The following is a 22,716-nucleotide window of genomic DNA, read 5'->3' as shown; positions in this document are numbered from 1 at the left end:
TTGGCGTGATATTTTACCGATGATGGACACACTTTTTGCTTCCTCTTAAATTTCTGTTATTATTTCTCTCAATCAGACACATCACTGCTTTATATAACCTCCCATTTATAGTGGAAATGGAACGCAGCAAGAGCCGACCGACGAAATAGCGAAATAATTTATTGCCCTGCAGCAAACGGCATATCGCAAGCACGCCCATTCAAACGATGTCGATTATTGTCACGGATGAGCGCGATTTGGATTTAGAGCCGAAATACACACGCCGAACCGGGTTGAGTGAGCTGCACCGAACCGAAGCGTGTCTCTATTGATCAAACACGCTGTGCATCATAATCCCGAAATAAAAAAAAATATGAACCGCCCAAGACATCATAAAACCACGGTGCGATGCCGCGAAACTTAATCGCAAACAAGGCTGCACTTTTTTCTACGCTGAACTTTGTGTTTGATTTGATTCACTCGAAAGTGCACTGATTCGCGCTCAAGGCCAATTGTAAACATTTATTTCTACTGGTTGTACAATATTACGTCAATCCGCCGCTTACTCCAAATACGATGCCAATCACGAAGAAAGCGAGTGATCTCCTTTGAAAGGAGACGAAAATACTGGTTTCTTGTTTCTTTGTTGTGGGGGCTTTTTGGGGGAAAAGTTTCAACTTTGTGTTGGCCTATTGGAACTAACTAGTTTTTATGCCACAGGAAAGCAACAAACGAAACTAAAAGTAGATTTTCCGAACCACAATCCATTAGTTATGTAAATTCTTCTCCTACAAATAAGTGGAAACTTTAGCTGTCTAGCGAAACTTTTTTTTTCATCAGCAGCCTGGTTTCTTGTACACCCAACAAACAAACGATGATTTGCTGCTGCGCGATGCTTTTAACCTTTCCGCTCCAAGCCAAGCTTGCCCAACATTGCCAACATGATTCATACGCGGTGTGTTGAAAAAACTTACCGGTTGCGAGCGAGTTATGGCAGATGAGAAATAGAAAAAAAACAATTATTTTCATCATAACTTGTAAAGCTAACAGTTATCGTTCGTTTCTGATTCTTCGAATGTTTTCAATGCTTTTTAAACGGTTCAACATTTTGCTCACATTATTATATAAATTGCTGATCGAAAATTGAACCAACAAAATTGGTTCAATTTTTATTTCCAATGGAACCGTCGTTTCTCTTTGCCAGAAAGTTGACAACACTCGGAATCAATAGTCGCCGCGATAGCTTAGTCAGCTCAACAAAAAGCTGCAGACACCCTTGGACCCCATTATTGTTCAGCAGTGTCTGTGCGGGTTTCCTGCAAGCAAAGGAATGCCCGCACCGCACGCGAAAGCTTTTTTCCCACTGCCCATCACAATGATTCGCATTAGCATATGTTGTACTGTATTGACATTTAGCGCTCTCTCACCACTGCACTGACCGTGCTGTTGGCAGCGTCAACCCTACTCGGGTGGATCGGGTCGTGGCAGTTCAAAGCAGTACCATACAACCTACCGTACAGGCCAACTGTCCTTCACACTTCCAAAGAAATATCTGACCCTCTCCAACGGCGAGCCGACGTTGAACCAACAAAATGTAAAAAAGTGTATTTGCAATACGTGTTTCAACCCTAGACTTTCGACCGCGCTCTGTATACCTGACTATAAATACAAATTCTGAATACAAACGCTGGGGGTAAATGCGCCACATCGTAGAAGCAACAACAAAAAAAACCTAGCGCCGTCCCATTCTTTCCTCCTCCTCGTGTTGTGCAGCAGTGGTCGTTTATTTTGCTTTACAAACTATAACTTTTTGGCATTGAATTCTTGAGGCCATTCCTCTATACTGATTTTAAAATCGTGTTGGCAATCGATACTCACCGCGGCTCGTGTCTCCACCGCTACTTGAAGATATTCGGCTGACTGGCGGGCGAGGAGTGAACGGTGCACTACCTCCGTGTTGGGGCACAACACGTATAAATTGAATTATAAATTACCCCTTTCCGCGCACACGGCTTAAGTGCCTGTTGTTTAGGTTTAGACAATCGTTTCGTCTACTATAAACCAGCCGGCATACCACGCGGAAATCAAGCGTTGTTGAATTACTTCCCTCCAAGTGGCTGAGACGTGCGCGCGCATTATTTTAAATGGCAAAATACAACAACATCATCTGCGTGTGCCAGCCAGCCATCTACCAGAGAAGATACGCTCGAGTTTACCTCGGTTCGGTTCGGCGTCGATTTCGCTATTAATTTACCGACGCAACCAAAATCCGGCCATCGACAGACCGCCTACACTTGTTCAACATCCACATCATTCGTATACACAGCTGATAGCTGATAGTGTATGATTATAGTAATGTTAACACACGGCGCGCAGCGTCCCAGAGCGTCATCCACATCAACAACAACAATAACAGTACGATTCCACGATTGCTCCGATAAATAATAACATTATATTAATTCACTGCGCAAGCAGCGGCCATGATCTGGAATTGAGGCCGGTCATCACACTGCCGCTCGTTAGCTTTAGTACACATTCGTTTGTCAGAAATTTTACGTTCAATTTAATACCTTTAAATTTTGTTTGCAACCTCCATTCAGCTCTCCGATGAGAATCTCAACGGCGATATAACAGAAAAAGACGGAACGAAAGTTAACCTAGGAATGCCTATCAAATCAAATCAAATGTAAAAGAAAACTGTTTGAATATTGTCAAACAAAGGCAATTACATGGCACTCCATTCACTACACTTTGGTGGGTTATCGGAAGCCGGTGGCAAAGGTGTAAAATCCGTTCTGAATAAATTATACCGTTTCGCCTTTTTGACAATCACAGAACTTCCTTCCCTTTTGTACCAAATTGAGGCAATTTAAAATTTAAGGTCGTTATATGCCCACTCAAATGATCCTCGAGATTTGGAAGTTTTAACCCTTGGGGACATAACTATCACCTGATCACCTTAAGTCGCTATTTCTGAGCCTTCGTTTACAACAGTTCAGTTAAATCGTTTAGGATTAATTAGCACGTTCAACAATTCGTGAGCAGAATCGTTGATTGCGCATAGTATAAAAGGGCGCTCGCTACCTCCATTAAGGCATTCAGTTTTTAGTTTATTTGTTAATTATTTTTCCACCCGGCCACTTAGGTCTTCATGAAATTCAATTGGATGGGGAAAAGCCCCTTTGAGATAGTCTAACATACGCCCTTATGGGTTCGTTTTGGCCGTATTCAGTGCGCTGGTATTGTAGTCTTAGAAAGTCCCATGTTCTTAGGCTTCTAGGCGGAATGTTAATATTGATTTTTGATAGGATGAAAGGCGAATCGATTTCCCCTAGTAGCAGCTTTCCAACAAAAACTGCTCTGGAAATGTCCCTTCTTCTGGCCAGCGTATTCATGTCGAGCAAGCGGCAGCGATCAATACACGGCGGTAACTTCACTAGGTTCTGCCAAGGCAAACGTCTTAGAGCATAGCGCACGAACCTTGATTGATCTGCTTCGATTCTGTTTGACCAGGTAGCCGCATATGAGCTCCATATAATAGCTGAGATTTCCAATACAGAACGAACAAGGCAGAAATACAATGCTTGTAAGCAGTATGGATCATTAAAATCTTACGATAAATCCCAAATATCTGTTCGCCTGTGCTATAATATGCGAGTAATGATTCCTAAAAGACATTTGTGTGGCCAATAGTACCCCAAGATCTTTTATTACTCTGTCGAGTTGCTCTCCAGAAAAAGTATAATTCCAAAGAATAGGGTTTTTTCTACGTGAAAAAGAGATCACAGAGCACTTAGATACACTCAAAACCAGGAGGTTTCGGGAACACCAGTCATAAAAATCATTCAGATGCTGCTGTAGTTCAATGCAATCTGCTGTCGAACCTACGATAAAGGAAGAGCTTGAGGTTGTCGGCATAGATAAGAAATCGGCTTGATGGTATAACATGGCAGACGTCGTAGAAGAATAATGAAAAAAGTAATGGCCCCAGGTTACTCCCTTGAGGTAAGCCCGAGCAGTTTGTGAAACATTGCGATTCATGACTTGCTATTTTTACAGAAAGAGTTCGACCAACAAGGTATGATTTGAACCCTTCTACCATGTTGGGCGACACCCCAAGGCGTTCGATTTTTGCCAGAAGATAGAGCGATCAACGCGATCAAATGCCGCCTTTATATCAGTATACATGGCCTTTATATCAGTCGACTTGGGCTCCTGCTTCCATACCCTTAATGCAATGGGAAGTAAACTGTGCTTAGTTTCTTATTGTCGATCTGCCTGGGAAAAAACCATGTTGATCCGTCGAAATGTAGCTTTTTGACTCCCGTGATACGATGCCACCAACTAAGATTTCAAGCAGCTTGGAACCTGCGCAGAGGGATGTAATTCCACGATAGTTTGCTACGTTTTGTTTATCGCCTTTTTTAAAGATGGGGAACATGATAGATTTTCTCCCACGCGATGGGAATATCGCCTGAGATCCATCAATCAGTCGCTATTGAAGATTAATTTTAGTGGAACACATAAAGCAGTGGCACATTTTTTTAACACAATCGAGGGGACTCCGTCTGGTTCTACTGATGTTGAGGACTTCAACTTCTTCAGTCTATTAAGAACGTCTTCGTCCAAAAAACTGATATTTGCGATGTTGAGCACGCCGTTTGGTACGTCGCGGATGACATGCTCGATTTCAGTCAGATTAGGTATCACTGTTGAGAATACACTCGAGAAGTGCTTAGCAAATAGGTTGCAGGTATCAATAGATGTACTTGAAGTTTCGTCTCGGGTCTCGCGTTAGATTAGATTGAGTACGTAATGTGTGTCTGGAGTAGAGAAGTCGATTGTAAGTTCTGTAATTATTACTGGCAAGAACGAATTCCCGCTTTGTTATAGGACCGCGTCGATTAGTGTAATTGCGAAGTGCTGTTGCTCTCAGTAGATGACTATTTGATCAAGGAGGTTTCGGCCGGGAACGAGGTGAAGGCACAACGTCCACTGCGGTGTCAATATTGATTGCACCGTTTAGTAGATTGTTCCAGTCAAAAGTTGAGACGGATTCTGCGTTCTGCTTCTGCGTTTACAAAAACAAGGTCGATCACGACAATTTCCAACTGTAGAGAGCTGAAACAACAAGAAACAAAGACATACCGTCAAGCAGTGTTATACTCGATCTTGGGAAGGGCGATACAGAGGGATCGGGAATCGCGTAGCCGATCGGTGTACTTTTCCAAACAAGGCCATGTTAATTGTAGTCACCAAATTAAAAAATCCAAAATTAGTCGTCGATTCATACAGTTTTCAGACAGTTTCGATAGTAATTTAGTTGCCGAATTCTAAAAAAGTTATAGTTATAGTTTAGTTTAACCTTCAAAAGGACCACCAACCTTTTCACTACACTGACTTTTAGAAAGCTATGAGACCTTCACGGCTACTATTGGAGGAGTACTGTTAATTTGTTTGAAAGTAAAGCCGGGCAATTCTTCCAGGCAGCCTCATCGATGTTTACGATCCATCCCTTCCACAATTCAAAAATGTTAAACCCAACACATAAAAGCAAAGCCTAGGTGCTACATTCCGTTATCGAAATTTGACTTTGTTTTTATAGGACAGACTTCAGCCAGCTGTTAGAGTACAGGACAACCCGAGCAGGAGCAAAGAGCAAAACAATATCAAAATGTGTTATTGGAAATCGAATAACTCATATCAAAATTTTACTCCTTTAAGGCCAAAAGAATAACTACTTGTGTTATTTGAATAACAAAGCAATAACATGACTGTATTCAGAGTTTAGAATAACATATTTTAGTATTATTAAGGTATTGAATAACAAATGCAGTAGTATATGAGATATTAAAAAATCATTTTGTAAAATATTGTACATATAATATAATTAAAATCTCTTTAATCAATAAAAAAAATTGTATGAAATATTTCGAATGTCATTTTAAGGCCAAAATAAGATATGATAACAAAATCAGTTATTAACCTCATCTTTCAACCAACTATTTTAAATATCTACTCAATAACAAAATGTGTTATCAATGTATCTCCATATCTATTCAATAACAAAATATGCCATTATAACGCAGTTTGATATTGTTTTTATATTATTTTGCTCTTCGCTCATGCAGGGCTAGTTACTACGATCCTATTGACTCTAACAGTCTCTCCCAATCGAAGTTCGAACATACGACGACTGGCTTGTTAGGCCAGCGTCATACCTCGAAGCCAACTGGGAGGGACTTTTCTATACTATTCCAACTATAACTGTAAGTAAAAAGCGGCAAATGCAAGTCATTTCTACACAACATTTTGATGAATGGTCAGCTCACATACGAAAATGTTTGCTTATTATCATGTACATATTCGGGCTAGTCGCGGCATTTTCAAGAGATAGGCACCGTCGATACAGAAACAGTACAGAGCGATGATATTGGTTAAGAGTCTGACATGGCATTGCATGCTGGTAAATGTATAGAAAAAGTGTAACTGTTTCGATCCCTGACCGGGAGTACCGCAACGGGTAACGGCCGGTAACGGTCAAATAAGTAAAATCGAAACACAAAGAGCGGGTCAGCCCCGCTCTTAGGTACCAGTACTGTCGATGCTGATGTTCCCAGTATCGAAATACCGGTTCTCTAAAATAGCGTCGGTACTCCCAACTCTAATTGCATGCTTAGAAATACAAATACAGAATATATGTACAATTGGATTTCGATTTTGGCATGCCTCGATTTTGGCAACAAAAGTATTCGTTTTTGGCAACACAAGATATTTCACTTCCAAAAATATGCTTAAATATCAATCAGTTTCCGCATACATCTCTTAAATGACGAAAAAATGATGCCCTCAGTATATGCTGTTTCCTTGCAGTTAAAAATAAAATACTACGGAAACTACAACGGTTCTAGGTTGCTCCCTTGTGGCGCACCACAGGTATTACATTTGGAAGAAACCCATACTGATCTTCAGAAATTCTTATCATTTCACACAATTTTAAATTCACGCTACAAAAAACTGATGTTGGTTTCTTACACTTAGATTACAACTACGATATGAGCATACTTTCTTTAGGATTTTTATTTCACAAAGTTGTAGGTATTTATTGTTTAATTTCGAATTCGCATTAATCTTAAGAATAATACTTCTTCCTTTTACGTGCCTGTAATGTTAAAGTCATGAAGCCGTTTTCAAACTTTTTCAGCCGGCAGTAGTCTCATCAAAATATACGACCAAGCGAAATACGCGCCGTGCGTCGTCGTTGATATACACGCGCACAGATTTCCTCCTTCCTAACGGTCTCTCGGGAGCTTTTGTCTTACCCTTTCCTTTGTGCGGTGTTGTTGACGCTTTTATTTCTACATACATTCAACATGCACACAACACAAAGCTGTCATAGTAGAACTGGTTTTGCCAAATTTTGCTCCTCATTAATTGCTCATCTTTATTCCCAATGACGGTTCGACCTGCTTTTGCGTTTCTTTTTTGTTTTTCTTTATTTTTTTTTCGACTGTTTATGTTTTATTGCGGTGAATCAAACAAGACGCACACTACGGTTCTGGCAGCGAGTGAATACAGCAGCAACAACAAAAAGAAACTTAAGAATGGCTACTATGTAGGACTACCCGTGGAGTGGACAACGAAACACACTTGGCATCGCATGAGGAAAGCTTCGCGAAGAAGAAGGAAAAACAAACTGCAATGCGCTTGTGAATATTTATAAACACCATTTTTATGGGGATCCTTTCGCTAGCCGACAGTCAGTCAGTGAATAATCAGAAAGACAAGCAGCAGAGGGTGAATAATGCAACGCATGAATTCGTTGCTGATGTTTGCAATATTTCTTCGCAAAATGGTAATAGATGATGCAGTTCGGACTGAAGTGATATTTTTTTTTACTCTGCCGATTGCCTAATAGGCAAGGTTTTCCCGCTCGGGTGCTTTGAGCTAAATATGATTTTGGTGGCTGTTATTATTGGACGGTACGTTGTTTGTTTTGATTCTCTGTTGAAAATATTCAAATTAATTCCTTGTTTAAAAATACACTCATTTATAAACGGTAGACTTTTGTTGACCAGAAAGATAATATGTTTCACTGATTGTCGCAGTAGAAGTGAATGGAATATTTTCCGCTTTGCTCATCTTCATGACATGATATTACTAGAAAAAATACTCGTTAATTCTGTGGCTGAGTCAAGCCGTCTTACTAGATTTGACTTACGGAATACGGCCCTAATATTGCGTTATTGGAGAACAAGATAAAAAGCAGAGGTCCTATATTACTTCCTTGGTGCGTACCAGAGTCATTAGTAAACATAGATGAAGTTACGTCATTAGTTGTTGTGAGGCTCCCAGATGTTGAAGTTTTCGTAGAAGCTAGAAGGATGCTAAGGCCGATTAATTGGAAATCGGTGTGAACTGCGTTCTGTGCTGTGTGCTTTTTTCTCAAGTTGCTGGACCTTGAGGAGACAAAATCAAATAGATTTGTTGAGATGGATCGGTAAGGCATTAAGTCGTGCTTGTATGTAGTTGGATAGTTCGTAGTCTTGGCCTTAGTGCGGATTTTTTAGCACTTGATCTTCGGATTTTATTCGACAGACTTCGCAGCCAGCTGATAAAGTACAGGATAGTTACTTGGCTAGTACTACGATCCTATTGACTCTTATAGCATCTTCCAGTCGAGACGAGATTGGGAGATTTGTACATACGACGACTGGCTTGTTAGATCAGCGTCGTACCACGAAGCCAACTGAGAGGCTTTACTCTTAGTTCTTAGTATGGTTGTAAATTATGGTGTCGGCAATAATTTCCAAGAGCAAACCAACCTGCGGAAAAGTAATTGACATCCGATGGCGTAAAACGAATCGACTCTTATACTTCTCTAGGCCTTCGAAGTGCTGCAGTATAGGCACAGTTAAGTAGTCCAGTGCACAGTGGCTTGATTGCTCGGATTCGTGAACTTTTTTAATAACTCTTTTCATAGTGTTTTTTTCAATATGGTGTCTTCGGAAGAATTTCTGTATATCAATAGACGCAACAACTGGTGATCAATATTAGTTCGGAACTCAAACACAGGTGGCGCTGCAAAATTTAACTTTCTAATTTGATGATATAGAGCTATAGTATGTTCTAGAAAGTTTTAGATAATCTTATTATGAAGCTTTTTGCTGAACCCATCATTCCTCTAAGTATCACAGTTTTTAAGATAATAAGCGTCTTTCATGACGGACCCCCACAAATCGGGTTTTTCTCTATAGCTTCAAAACTATGTGATTTAGGGAAAAATAGTGTTCTGCAAACATTTCCATCTGTTAAAAACACACACTTTTGCAGAAGAAAGTGAACACGTATCTTCTACACAGAGCGAGTTACTGAACGATTTAGGTAAAAATTAGCCATATTTCGTACTGCTATACAATAAAAACTTGGAAAAACTGGCGACCGAGATATAATTAAAGTGAAAGTACATTCAAAACTGATCTTAAAACATGCTAAGTCATTTGTCTCTTTAGGTATCTTCATCATTTAATTTGCATTTAAAAACATCATCTAGTCGTCTAAGTGACAATGCGCATATGTGAAAAACTAGTAATTTAGTAAACTAGTAAAATCAAAGTAAGCTATGTAATGAAAAAAATCGTTTCACTACGTCTGGTTGGTTTTTCTAATTCATAATCGTGAGCTTTTGTATCATTGGAAAGCAATAATAAGATAGGTAATTGTTACAGTTTCATAACAGATCCAAGAACCAGAAGCATGTCCTTCAATAATGCAGGTTAGTGTAATGCGACGAACATGGCGCTTCAATTCATTTAAGGGGACATGAACGACCAAAATTTGATATTGAATTTGTAATGATCCGATTACGGGAAGTGGCCGAAAAACGATCATACATATAAGCATTCCAGTGCGGCGTGGAACAACTTCGACGGAATAAAACGCCGCTCCTGAAAAACCATGATTTTTAAACTTTATATACCTTCTTCTCAGAAACTACACAAAGTATTGGAACAAACTTTTTTTGTTTTGTTGGTAGTAGCTTGGCAAAGACTTTTATAACTTTTCAGTTTCGTAAACAAAACACAGCTTGAGAAAAACGAAAACGAAGAAAAATAGGTGCCTGAAAAAATAAAATTTTGTCTTCTTTTTCTTGGATCTGTTATGAAACTGTAACAATTACCTTATTATTGTTTTCCAATGATACAATGAACACTATGAAAAGAGTTATTAAAAAAGTTCACGATCCCAGAGCAATCAAACCACTGCCACTGTGCAGTGGTGGCGGAATTGCGGCTCTTCGAGATGATTCATGCGGCTGGACTGATTTGAGGGATGGTGTATTTATGAGCAATTTGTTTTGGTGACCCAGTTTAGTTGTTTTGCCTTGTGGATTGTGATTGTGATGTTGTGGATCTGAATGCTTTTCAGTTTAAATATTGTGGTAAGTCCTGAAAAAAATGATGCCTACCCTTGGGCATCACTGCACTAGTCAAGTCCATAACGCAGAATTTTATTTCTAATTATAAAACAAAAGTCTATTCTTTTATTCTACATTTATTTCAATCATCACGATCCAAGTTGTTTGTTATTAAAACCTGAGAGATTTCTAGATAATCTGCAATTAAGAGTATTAAAACTAGTTGTGGCAGTGGCCAGTGGAGTGCACAAATGTAATTGACGCTTTTAGGGCTAAAATTAAAATGATTGTGTTTAATGAAGTATTAGCATAGTCTGGTAACTACAGAGACTTTGATGTCATCAAGAAAAAAGTAACAGTGAGTTGGATAGAAAAATCGTTGGTAAACAATTGAAACAATACCGGTCCTAGGATGAAGTATAATAGAGACATTAGGTCGGGTGAATTAAACAATTCGCTTTGCTTTTCCGATGGAAATCTTTTGCCACTTTTTTTTATTAATACGACCCTAATAGTTGTGCAGTATTAGGCGAATGTACCATCCGTACTCTACCCTAACCATGCACAACATCATGTAAATAAATATTATGCAACAAGCAAAACAAAACAGACAACTCCGATCGTATTGAGACACACGGCGGGCACCGAACGCAAGCACCAGCGCCATGCATACACTTCACAAGTGCACGCATTTTGCTGAGCTAGCTCTCCGACCTGTCGGTGGCCTATGTGACTCGGTGTAGGACTCGAATTACAATTCCAGAACCGAATGTATCGAACAAAGAATATTTCTGTCCCAGTAGTCTATCTCTTTTTAACTCTAAGAATGCATTTAGAATAAGGAAAATATCGATATGCATTACCGATATTTTCCACCAAAATTTAGCTATAAAAGCAAACCTTTCGGATAATAAACCAAGCCATTTCGACTTCATACTTTGTGCGTTTAATGCGACCCCAATCGGGCTATCGCTAACAAAAGAACTTAGTCCCGCAAGCAACCCCGAGATCAGTTGATCTACCACGGGCTATTGCTCAAAGTCCAAAGGCTAAAGTATACTTCAATAAACCGTCCGCGCCAACAGTGCTGTTATACGAATCTATTCGAAACTTTAAGTACAAACAAAAATGGTCTCAAGTTAGTACCTTGCGGTTCAAAAGATTTTTTTTTTTGTAAAATAGATGAGTGTTCTCTTGCTCGGGTCTCATTGTTGTCTTCTTGCAACCCTCCCTCATTTTGTCCATGTGTGGATTCGTCACTGCGACCAGTACCGTTGATCATCGTGATATCGCTCGGTTATTTGCTGTATAATCCGTACGGCATTCCTTTTTGGTGTAGTCGCAATTGAGCGGTATTCTAATTATCAATTTTATGCGTGCTTCGGTTTGCACTTCCTTCAAAGCTTGCTCTACTTTACCCCCTCGCATTTATTGCCAGTATTATCTCCAATTATAGCTGTCCCTGGCGAGACTCATTGCATTCTTCTGACCAGTACACGTAACTTTAAGAGTGACTTTAGCTCTGTTAAGAGGCTTCCTCGGGTTAATTTAGAATTCAGCTTGAAAGAAGGGTAACTTGACATCGAATGGGGCCTGATTCTACTAAAATTCGAACTCACAGCCACTCGCTTGTCAAGGCAAACTCCGTAATCTTGCGGTGACGGGGCCCGCTCCCTTCTCCTCTTATCAGCTCCCTTTCTTTTGTCCCTCAGCTACTTGTGCTTTTTCTTGTAGAAATCCTTACAATGAAAGAGAAAAGAAGTCTTTTTCCCTCATTTGGACGCCCTCTTTCAGACTCGTCATGCTGTCTCCCTGTACATATACTGTACATATGTTATTGATACGGCAGTTGGTTCTGTCACGGTTAGTTACTATTTAATGTTACTAAGGGATATTGAGCAAAGTCACCAGATCAGGTTGGCTATCAGAAAAGTCTTACAATTAATTTAATCAATGAATAAAATGCAAATATTATGGGATGCAAAATTCCTGTTGATTTTTATTCTGCGTTTTATATAATTCCTTCCAATGCTGTTCCCATTTGGGTCAAGGAAGATTTCTGCTAATGTTGAACAAAGTTATCTCGATAAGCAAGGTAATTCAGGTAACGCTAACCAAGGAGAGGGTGAGAAAAGGTAAAGTGAATCGCTGATTTACTTTACAAATGCTCTGAAACATTCCTATAAATTTAATACCTTATTTTCGGATTAAACAGTCGCTAATTCTTCGCACACGTAGTCTCACACATTTATTTATAACTGTTCACTTTCAGGACATCAAATACAGACTAGGTTTAACGCGAACCTGAGAAATCTAGCTGAGATGAGGAGACTCAGCACTTTTTCTGGCGCACTTCTCTAACACAAACATCAAATTGATCTAGGTTTATAGCGGTCCTAAAAATTGTGTTAGAACAAGAGGACTTTATTACTTTTTCTGGCGTACTTCCCAAGCACAGATATCGCATTAGTATAAGTCTGAACGTCGTAATGAATCTTCGACCTTTTGGGAAGAAGGGGCTTTGTAATTTTTTTTATTAAAAATAAAGGAAAAATATAACTTGAACCACCATTAAATGCACGTGTAAATACCGGAATGAGTTTAAATTTGTATGTGGTTGTATACAACCGTACTGCTTGTGGTATGGAAACATCATTACTCTACGGTAAATCAGCACTACTTAGCACTACAGAGTGTGGATTTTTAGTTAGACAACGCCTAACATTTTTCCATTATTTAGAAGTTTGTTAGGCAAACACGTCATTTGCTGTATCGTAAAGGATTTTTTGAAAAAATTTCCAATCGATTGATACCAATATGTCTGGAATCTATTGGGGGATGACTGAGTTGAGTTATAAGCGTGCAAACTATAACCACTTCTCGTCACATGTCCGCTTTACGGATTTACAAAGTGCACCCCAATATAGAAATCAAAGACGTAGTCCTACATCAAAATACAGCCAAAGTTCGTTGGTTGCACCAGGCTCGCTTTTTGCTGATTTTGACAGGGACTTTCTTTGGTTGAGCTTAGCTGTTATGGCTAACAGTTCAAGTGCTATTTATATCATCCGCTGGCTTTATCAAGTCAGCTGGACTGGCGGGGGGTTGCTGTATAAAAAATTTTAGTTAATTTCATAAATTCAGAAAGGAGAAAAAAGCGTTTCGATGTCTTAACGTTGACATGATTGGTCATTCGACCGCATTACGCGCAGTTGCCAACATATATCTATGCAGGCTGTGGGGACATCGGAGCGCTTAGTAGCGTTCGTTTTTTGGGGTTTAGCGACGGATTCCCGTTATAAATACTGTGCACTAGCCCTCGAAAGCTAAGAGACGCGTGCGACTCTATGGTTTAAAGCTTCTATCAACTACCGCGAACACCCACGTCGGGCTGCTTTCAATTCACTATCAGTGCGAAAATGCCAGATGGAATTTGTTCCTTGGGTCGAGCCCTAATAAATTGATAATCACTGATGGTCCGAGATTTGTGTTCCTATTGGTTCATTTTGGGTTGTTTGTGTTGAAAAATATCAGACTAACGAATTACAACATCTTCGCCGACATCATGACAGTCTGTGACGCCGGAAATTGTATCGGAATCAGATTCTGATTTCAATATCTAGTGTAGCTTAGGATTTTACTGTTTGTTTTCATTTGGCATGTAGGTTTGAAAGCCGTTGCTAGTAAAAAGTTCTAATTGTGAAAATAAACAATTTCTAATTATGACAAACAATCTAACTCTGATAGTTATGTCAAGTCACCGCTTTTGATTGAACTACTTATATGTACAATCAAAATGCAAACAGTTCCAACTCGGGTGGTAAGCTAAAACATTATACAAGTGGGTTGACTAAAGGTATTCTTATCTGTTAGATACACTTCATATAATCTTCAGTATAAAGTGTAAATAACAGATAAGCGTGACTCACTAGCAAATCCATTCCAGTAGATGTGTGTTTTTTCACCTTTCTTCAACTTCCGTGATCGAAAAATCGTTTTATAAATCCTCTTACTTACGACAGTAATTCCCCCGGAGCCCAGCATTTTACAGCCTGCCCAGAGTGAGCTTTCTCGTTGTTGCTTTCGTTCAATTTTTGCAATCTCGTCTTTGTTTTTGTCTACAACAGCAAAGAGCGACCCTTCTGGGCAAGATCAAATAGGTCAGACCAAAGAGGCGACGACTGCGCCGCAATCATCTCGGCTAAAATATCAGACTGGGCGACCAATCCAATATATAATTGACTCTGAACCGTTTCGAGTCTTGTCGGAACGGAACGTGGAACGTGTACATCCTACAATCTAGCAGAGCAGGGCAAAGTCAAACGCTGCACGCTGGTGGTGGTTAGCGGGCAAAATGAATCACCATTAGTGCTTGAATTATGTGTGCCCCACTGCAACTCCAATCTGAGCGTGCAGCATCCATTCGTACATAATCAACCGAGTCCGCTGCCGCTCGCCACCGGCGAAAATTCAGTAATGTATGATTTTTTGGCTCTGAACGGTGAAGGCGATGCTCGTGACACTCGATGTCTGGCTGGCTACCGATCGTGGATGACTGCACCGTGTATGCAGAAGAAGAGGGGAGGGTCGTCCGGGGAAGTCGTTCCATGTAGGCTACCGTCAAGCGTGCTTTGCTGATATGCATGCTTACCATCCGTCGCCAGACAGACAGACGGTACGGTTTGGTTACGTTACACAGATCCAATTTACATAACCCCATTAAGATGAAGTCGCCTGCTAGCCAGCTGCAGTATGGCGCTGGAGAATTTCGTTTCATCCCTCCTCTTCATTGACTGGTTTTCCTAACTGCAACTGTGACCTACATTTCACCCGATTTCAAAGCAATGCAATGCACCTCAACTTTAGATTACACTTTCCTTTTCCTGTTCCTCAGTGCGCTCTGCTGATGCTTCCTAGTTTAAGGTTTTGAGTGGTTATAAAATGTAACTTTGAATAAGTGGTGCTGCACACTCACGATACGATAAATCTTTCTCCATGCGAGTTTTTAATGCTTGTACCTATTAAATATTGTGAAGAAAATCTGCTTTCTACATCCACCACGGTAGAGATGACGCAATTAATTATACATTTTATCGTTTTCTTTTTGCTCTCTTCCAGATGGGTGACGTCGATCCGGAAACGCTACTAGAATGGCTCTCGATGGGCCAGGGCGACGAGCGGGACATGCAGTTGATCGCCCTGGAACAGCTCTGCATGTTACTGCTCATGTCCGACAATGTGGATCGGTGTTTCGAAAGGTGAGTATTTACATTCCGTACTGTGGCCTGCATCGCAAAACTGGTTCTCTTTCGATCAGTCAGTCGGTCAGCCAGTTTTCGCTTAAGTTGTTTCATCATTAAGAAAAAAAACACTACATTCCAGCTGTCCACCGCGGACGTTCCTACCAGCGCTGTGCAAAATATTTCTGGATGAGCTGGCGCCGGAAAATGTGCTGGAAGTAACGGCACGTGCCATTACCTACTACCTGGACGTATCATCCGAGTGTACACGACGGATCGTCGCAATCGATGGTGCTATCAAAGCGATCTGCAACCGGCTGGTGGTGGCGGACCTGGAGAGCCGAACCAGTCGCGATCTGGCTGAACAGTGCATCAAGGTGCTCGAGCTGATATGCACACGCGAGGCAGGAGCAGTGTTCGAAGGTGGCGGACTGAACTGTGTCCTTTCGTTCATCCGCGACAACGGATCGCAGATCCACAAAGACACACTCCACTCGGCAATGGCTGTGGTGTCGAGGCTGTGTACCAAGGTTGAACCGCAAGGTGCCAATGTACAGACCTGTGTAGAAAGTCTTAGTACGTTGCTTCAACACGAAGATCCACTGGTGGCAGATGGCGCACTGAAATGTTTCGCCTCGGTGGCAGATCGCTTCACAAGAAAAGGTGTCGATCCCGCACCACTAGCGGAGTATGGTTTGGTAACTGAGCTGTTGAATCGGTTAAGCAATGCTGCCGGAGCACAAAATACCGCGCTTGTCGCTGGATCAAGTGGATCTCCCAATGCTGCTAACCAGTCCAACAGTCAGGAAGCAGCTTCTACAGCACAGCTTTCATCGTCGGCACCAAAGACGCAGGGAGCGGCGGAAGCTGGTCGATCCAGCCAGTCCATCGCTACGACAATTTCTCTACTATCCACCCTTTGTCGAGGATCACCGTCCATCACGCATGATCTACTCAGATCGAACCTGCCAGAAGCGATGGAGCGAGCCTTCAAAGGCGACGAACGATGTGTGTTGGATTGTATGAGGCTAGCTGATCTCATTCTCTTGTTGTTGTTCGAGGGCCGACAAGCTCTCGGTCGGGTAGGTGGCTCTAGCGGTCAGTTGGCACCACGCGTGCGAAGGGCCGACTCTAGCACGGAACGAACACATCGACAGCTAATCGATTGCATTAGAAGTAAGGACACGGAAGCACTCATCGAAGCTATCGAATCGGGTGGAATCGACGTCAACTGTATGGACGATGTTGGTCAGACCCTACTGAACTGGGCTTCGGCTTTCGGTACTCTCGAAATGGTGGAATTCCTATGTGATAAAGGTGCTGACGTAAACAAAGGCCAGCGAAGTTCCTCTCTGCATTATGCGGCATGCTTCGGTCGACCGGGTATTGCCAAAGTGCTACTGAAGCACGGTGCCAATCCGGACCTGCGTGACGAGGACGGTAAAACGCCGTTAGACAAAGCCCGTGAACGACCAGACGAAGGACATCGTGAAGTTGCGACGATCCTGCAATCGCCCGGCGAATGGATGACAGCCGCTACGCGGTCGGATTTAAAAAGTGATACTGAAGATGGTGACAACGAACCACGGGGCGATCCAGAGATGGCTCCGGTTTATCTGAAATTCTTTTTACCCATATTTTGTAAGACGTTCCAAAGCACAATGCTGGCAAGTGTACGGCGATCAAGTTTAGGTATGAGTCAATGCTATCACAACATCGTTTTGTTTGTGTTATTAATTGCCCTATTTTTGCAGGTTTGATTAAGAAAATGATTCAATACGTGCAGTCGGATATGTTGTCCAGGCTCTGTTCCTCCGAAGGTTTGCAGAGCCACGAACAAAGCCTGGGAACGTTACTAGTCGAAGTCGTCGCCAGTGTCCTAGACAACGAGGTAAGTCTATAGAACGAAATGGTTCCCCATCTGCCACGCACACTAACCACCTTTCACAGTGCCAATTGGTCAATTTTTGCGCTCTAAATTCGTAAGCCACGCCTCATTCAAAACCTTCCCCGTTGTCGTGCTGAATTGTCCGGTACAATCACTAAAGTAATCTCACTATGGCTTGCAGATAAGCTACAGCTGGCCATCGCAGCCAACACCGTCTCTACTGCCTATACCCGTTCCCCCTCCTCCAATCACTAGTAGCACTAGCATTCTAGCCAGATACAATTGTGCGGACAAAGTAAACAAGTATGTTCAGAATTTAAAGCTGCAACAGCAGCAGCAGCACCAGCAGCAACAGCAACATCCAATCAACCAGCCACAACCGCGCCGTAACTTTAGCTCTTACATAATTCCACCACCGCCACCGATGCTACCGTTAACCTCCTCGCCGTCGGTGGTGTCGGCTGTGCCTCCGGCCAGCGAAAACTGCCATCGGCAGCAGCACCAGCAGCGTCACCACGACAGCCACAGTCAGGATCTCGGAAAAAGCAATAACAACGGCAAAACTTCTTGTACTCAAAGCAATTGGTCTGACCTTAGCATTGCGGTAATGATGCTTGATGAATTCGTTATTGTTTTCCTATTAATCAAAAAAAACTTAGCGCTACGTTTCGTTACTATCTGACCAACCTCTCTTTCATTAGCCGAATAACATCAGCCTTTCATTATTATTGAGAGAAATAGAATCTGTTAGATTTGGATTTGAAGTTTCGCTGCCCAAAGCGCTTATCAAAAATGAACTTGCGGAGTGTTACGACTGACAAATTGTGTCAAAGGGAATTTTCGAGTCGAGTACTTGAGGATGATTAGTTGAAATTTTGGAATTCTCGGTTGAAGATTGATGAACTATTACCTACAAAGTTAAAGTTAAACTATTTCTAATTTCGGGATTGCTTTTATAAACAAACCTCAGAAGCATGCATGGGAAATCCTCTTCTTTTCGTTGTGGACTTTTCCTAATAATGTCTATTTTATATATTTCATTAGTTTCACTTTTAAAGAAAACAAAGAGTAAAAGACTTCCGTTCTGTTACTAGAAATCGTGGCAGGAAAATCCACGACTTTGTAATTTGAAATTTTTCGAAAACCTACGAATGCTGATTAAGCTGTAAGTTCTGATCGCTTCAAACAAAAATCCTATTTACATTGTACGATTCGCACTGTATGGAAATTTCAAAATGTCTAGTTGGAATGGTTATAAAAAAGGAACTACATTCAAGCCATTCTGAATATAAGAAAACAATTTACAACGATCATTTGATAACGTAAAATCAAAACAAGGTAGCTGTTGAGAACGGGTTTTCCCGTCTGCGTATCAACTTCTCTGCGATAAAACTGAACTTAATCAGTAAATGAACAGCGGTCGCGTTTAATTCTGAATGTGGGTATATATTAGAAACCTTTTGTGAATTCCAGTGGAATTCGGGGTAAAAATTACCAAATGTGATTGCCGCGTTGTTCAGAAAGTGCTTTCATTCTAAATAAGAATACGGTCAGTACGGGAATCTCTGATAAAACATAGTTCCAAATTAATGGGATACTTGAATATACTTAATTCTTATGAAATCTCCCAAATTCTTTATATGTAGAAGACGGCTAGGAATTTTAATGGAACTAAGGTATAATGAGTAAAATTACCAGCTCTGGTTGGATGTCGAAAAAAAATTTACAATCGATTTAATTAATGACTAAAATACAAATATGGGACCCATTTAGATCAAGTAAGATTTCTGACATTTTCTGTTAATGTTGATCGAAGTCTTCTAGAAAATATAAAGTCATCTCGATAAGCAAGGATATTCAGATAAAGCTAACCAGGAAGAGGGTGAGAACAGATAAAGTGAACCGCCGAAGAACGGTAAAAGTGAAATATTATAAATTTTAGTTAGTTTTATAAATTCAGCAGAGAGAGAAAAACGTTTCGACATCTTACGTTGACATGACTGGTCATAAGATCGTATTACGCAGATGCAAATATATATCTATGCAGGCTGCGGGGAATGCGGGTCGGATTCCCGTTATACAGCAATCCCCCCAACAAGGACACTAATAGGAACCGCGTTAATGGAAACCGTCTTAATGGAGTCTACGTAGCATATGGGAATTGACTTAATTGGTTCTAACATGGAATAAATCGTGATCTTAACCATATAGAACGTTGGTATCTTCGATGAAGTTGTTGAGCAGATCAAGGGCTTTTCGTTGGATTTTAGTATTGTCTCGCTACGTGGCGCTGTAATATTTTTGTATAGACTATATCTTGCACTGCTGACTATCTAGAAAGTTGCGGTCTCCGGGAAGGTTACTCAAATGACTGCCATCTTCAAGATGGTATGAAAAATAATGCAAAATTGACTCAACGGATGGCCCTAGTGTATTTGTGATTTTATTTTGTTTGCCTGAACTCATGATTTAGGTAATGTACAAGAAGTTGCTTTCTTCGCAAAGGTTGTTTAAGTGACAGTGGTTATTTAGCTAGTTGGAAAATTAGCTAATGTTTTGCTCGTTATTTAACACAATGCTGGTCGCTTACAAAAATTCTCTGCAAAATGCAACGTTGGCAGTCGATGAAACAACTTTCTAGATAGTCAGCAGCGCAAGATACAGCCTGTCTGAGCATATTTTATATACACTAGCTTTACGTAGTGAGCCAGTTCTGTGCTATTTTTCATGCCATCTTGAAGGTGACAATCATTTCAGCAACTTTCCCGAAGACCGTAACTTTCTAGATAGTTATCAGCGCGAGATACAGCCTGTATAAGAGTATTACATATACGCTAACCCCACGTAGTGAGACGTAGTGATTCCGTGATATTATAATCCAATGAAAATCCGTTGATGTACTGAACAACTTTGTCGAAGACACCAACCTTCTATACGATCAGGATCACAAGTTATTCCATGTTGGAACCAATTAAGTCAATTCTCATTTGCTACGTAGACTCCAATAAGGACGTTCGACCGCGTTTTTTTTTGTATGGGCTTATCACTTTGACCACAACATTATTGATCTATTGTAATGTTCGACCGCGTTAATGGAATCACTCGATACCGTCCTTATTGGAAACGTTGTTATTCAAAACCGGGGGACTGCTGTAAATACTGCGCACTAGCTGTTTGATCTCGAGGGTTGGAAGGCGGGTGCGACTATATGGTTTAAAGCTTTTGTCGACTACCGCGAACGCCCGGATCATTCTGAGTTAAATTAATTTTGTAGACCGATCTTGGAACAATGTACAAATACCAGGGGGATGCACACTTAAAAATTTTTACCGAACTCTGAGCAGCCGAACGTTCGGTAAAATTCGATGGTGCCAATCGACGTTTACGGATCATTAGTAATGTTTGGCATCATAAAAATTTTTTACCGAACGTTCTGCTGCTCAGAGTTCGGTAAAATTTACGATATTTTACCGAACTCGGTACTTTTTTTTGGTGTGTGCTCATTCTTTGGCTGTTTCTAGTGAAATGCAATGAAATGAGATGAAATTAACCCATCAGCGCCAGTCTGAAATCAACCATTCGCGCGAATCACTTGCGTTCATATTCGTCTTGTTCTCTTATAATTCTTTTTCTAATTCATCTAATTTCAAAAATCATTGCTCCAAAGTTTTTAATAATTTCCTTCAGTCAGGTTTTGGGTCATTTTGAAAATCAGTACCACAGTTTAAAAAACTAAACTTTGAGGTCTAAAATGCCAGTCAAGAGCAAGAAAATAACAGGTTAGTCGAGCAATCATTCAGCACTGCAATCCTCGTCTCTCCCCTATTGGTCAAAGGACAGAGATCAAAATAAGTATAAGATGGTGCGTTTGCTTGCGTTCGCACCAATAACAGTTGGGTTGGGAACAAAAATGATAAAATATACTTATTCGTGACTCTCCGCAAGTTTCTATTTTCTATAACAATAATGAAATTGGATTTTATCATACGATACTGAATAGCTGTCCAAAAATTCATCATCACAAACAAACATTGATATTGACAATCGTTGTCTCTCTCAACTGTTGCTACTACCTCTACCGTCAAGTCAAAATTAGCCTGTCTTCATAGTATCTTATCTCACAAAAAAACTGTAACTAGAGTCTTAGTGCCGACGGAGGACGGACCTAGGTTTAAACAGTCAGCCAAAAAACGGCTGACGTTCGCCTTGAAAAAGTAATCGCTGTTATTATAGTAATCGTCACTAATAAAAAATAAAAATCATATCATCAAGCAAAATCAGATAAGCATCAGATAGGCAACCGTGTTATTTCCACACATTTCCACTGATTGGCAATCAATCCCTAATCAGCAGCGGTAGCAGACGCGGAAGAGCAAAACATGTCGCGGTTGTTATTGCTTTTCCTATCGTATTCACACTCAGCTCAGCCGTTCCCGTTACTTTGTTGTTGTAAACCCTTTCGCCCCGCTACTTACAAAACTACTAAACCACAAGCCATCGTCAGTTTTTTGCGCGTTTATGTGTGTTTTGCTAACGTTTTGATAACCCCTACTGCAATGAAATTGATCCCAAACTTTCACGCGAACCAGTAACATCAATGCGGTTTCCTTTTCTTTTTCCCCTCCACCCTTCAGGATGACGAGGATGGCCACCTGGTGGTACTTACCATTATCGAGGAACTTATGTCCAAGACGCAGAGTGATTTTCTCGATCACTTCGCCCGGCTGGGGGTGTTCTCTAAGGTGCAAGCCCTGATGGGTGACGCGACCAACTTCATCAGTGGCGACACCGACAGCAACGATGTGATTAAATCGGAAGATGTCAAAGTCACCGTAGGCAGCAGCAGCAGCAGCTCACAGGATGTAGCTAGCGGTACCGCTCCAGTCGTTCCGGTTTTACCGCCACCGGCGGTAGCAGCAGCCAGCACCGTGGAAGATGCCAAAGAAATTCTCCCCGGTAAAGCCTACCATTGGCGGGATTGGAGCATTTGTCGCGGACGAGACTGCCTTTACGTATGGTCCGATTCAGCCGCCTTGGAACTGTCCAATGGTTCAAACGGATGGTTCCGATTCATCTTGGACGGTAAACTGGCAACCATGTACTCCAGTGGAAGTCCGGAAAATGGTAGTGACAGTTCCGGTGAGTTTCCTCAATGTGTTTAACAAACGATGTGTGTGTGTTTTTTTGCATGA

At 41.1% G+C, this 22,716-nt stretch overlaps 1 protein-coding gene across 2 annotated transcripts in view; it reads left to right on the top strand.

Moving 5' to 3' along the window:
• Window positions 1-22,716, top strand: part of LOC128744441 (E3 ubiquitin-protein ligase Ufd4) — a 58,438-nt gene that overhangs the window by 21,253 nt on the left and 14,469 nt on the right. For both annotated transcript variants that reach the window (XM_053841461.1, XM_053841460.1), the window contains exons 3-6: window positions 15,515-15,654; window positions 15,779-17,328; window positions 17,391-17,527; window positions 22,159-22,663. In XM_053841461.1, the coding sequence (XP_053697436.1) occupies window positions 15,515-15,654; window positions 15,779-17,328; window positions 17,391-17,527; window positions 22,159-22,663 (2,332 nt within the window). The remainder of the gene's footprint in view (window positions 1-15,514; window positions 15,655-15,778; window positions 17,329-17,390; window positions 17,528-22,158; window positions 22,664-22,716) is intronic.

The sequence above is a fragment of the Sabethes cyaneus genome, chromosome 3 (assembly GCF_943734655.1).
Source record: "Sabethes cyaneus chromosome 3, idSabCyanKW18_F2, whole genome shotgun sequence".
NCBI lineage: Eukaryota > Metazoa > Arthropoda > Insecta > Diptera > Culicidae > Sabethes > Sabethes cyaneus.
This window is presented reverse-complemented; position numbering and strand designations above follow the sequence as displayed.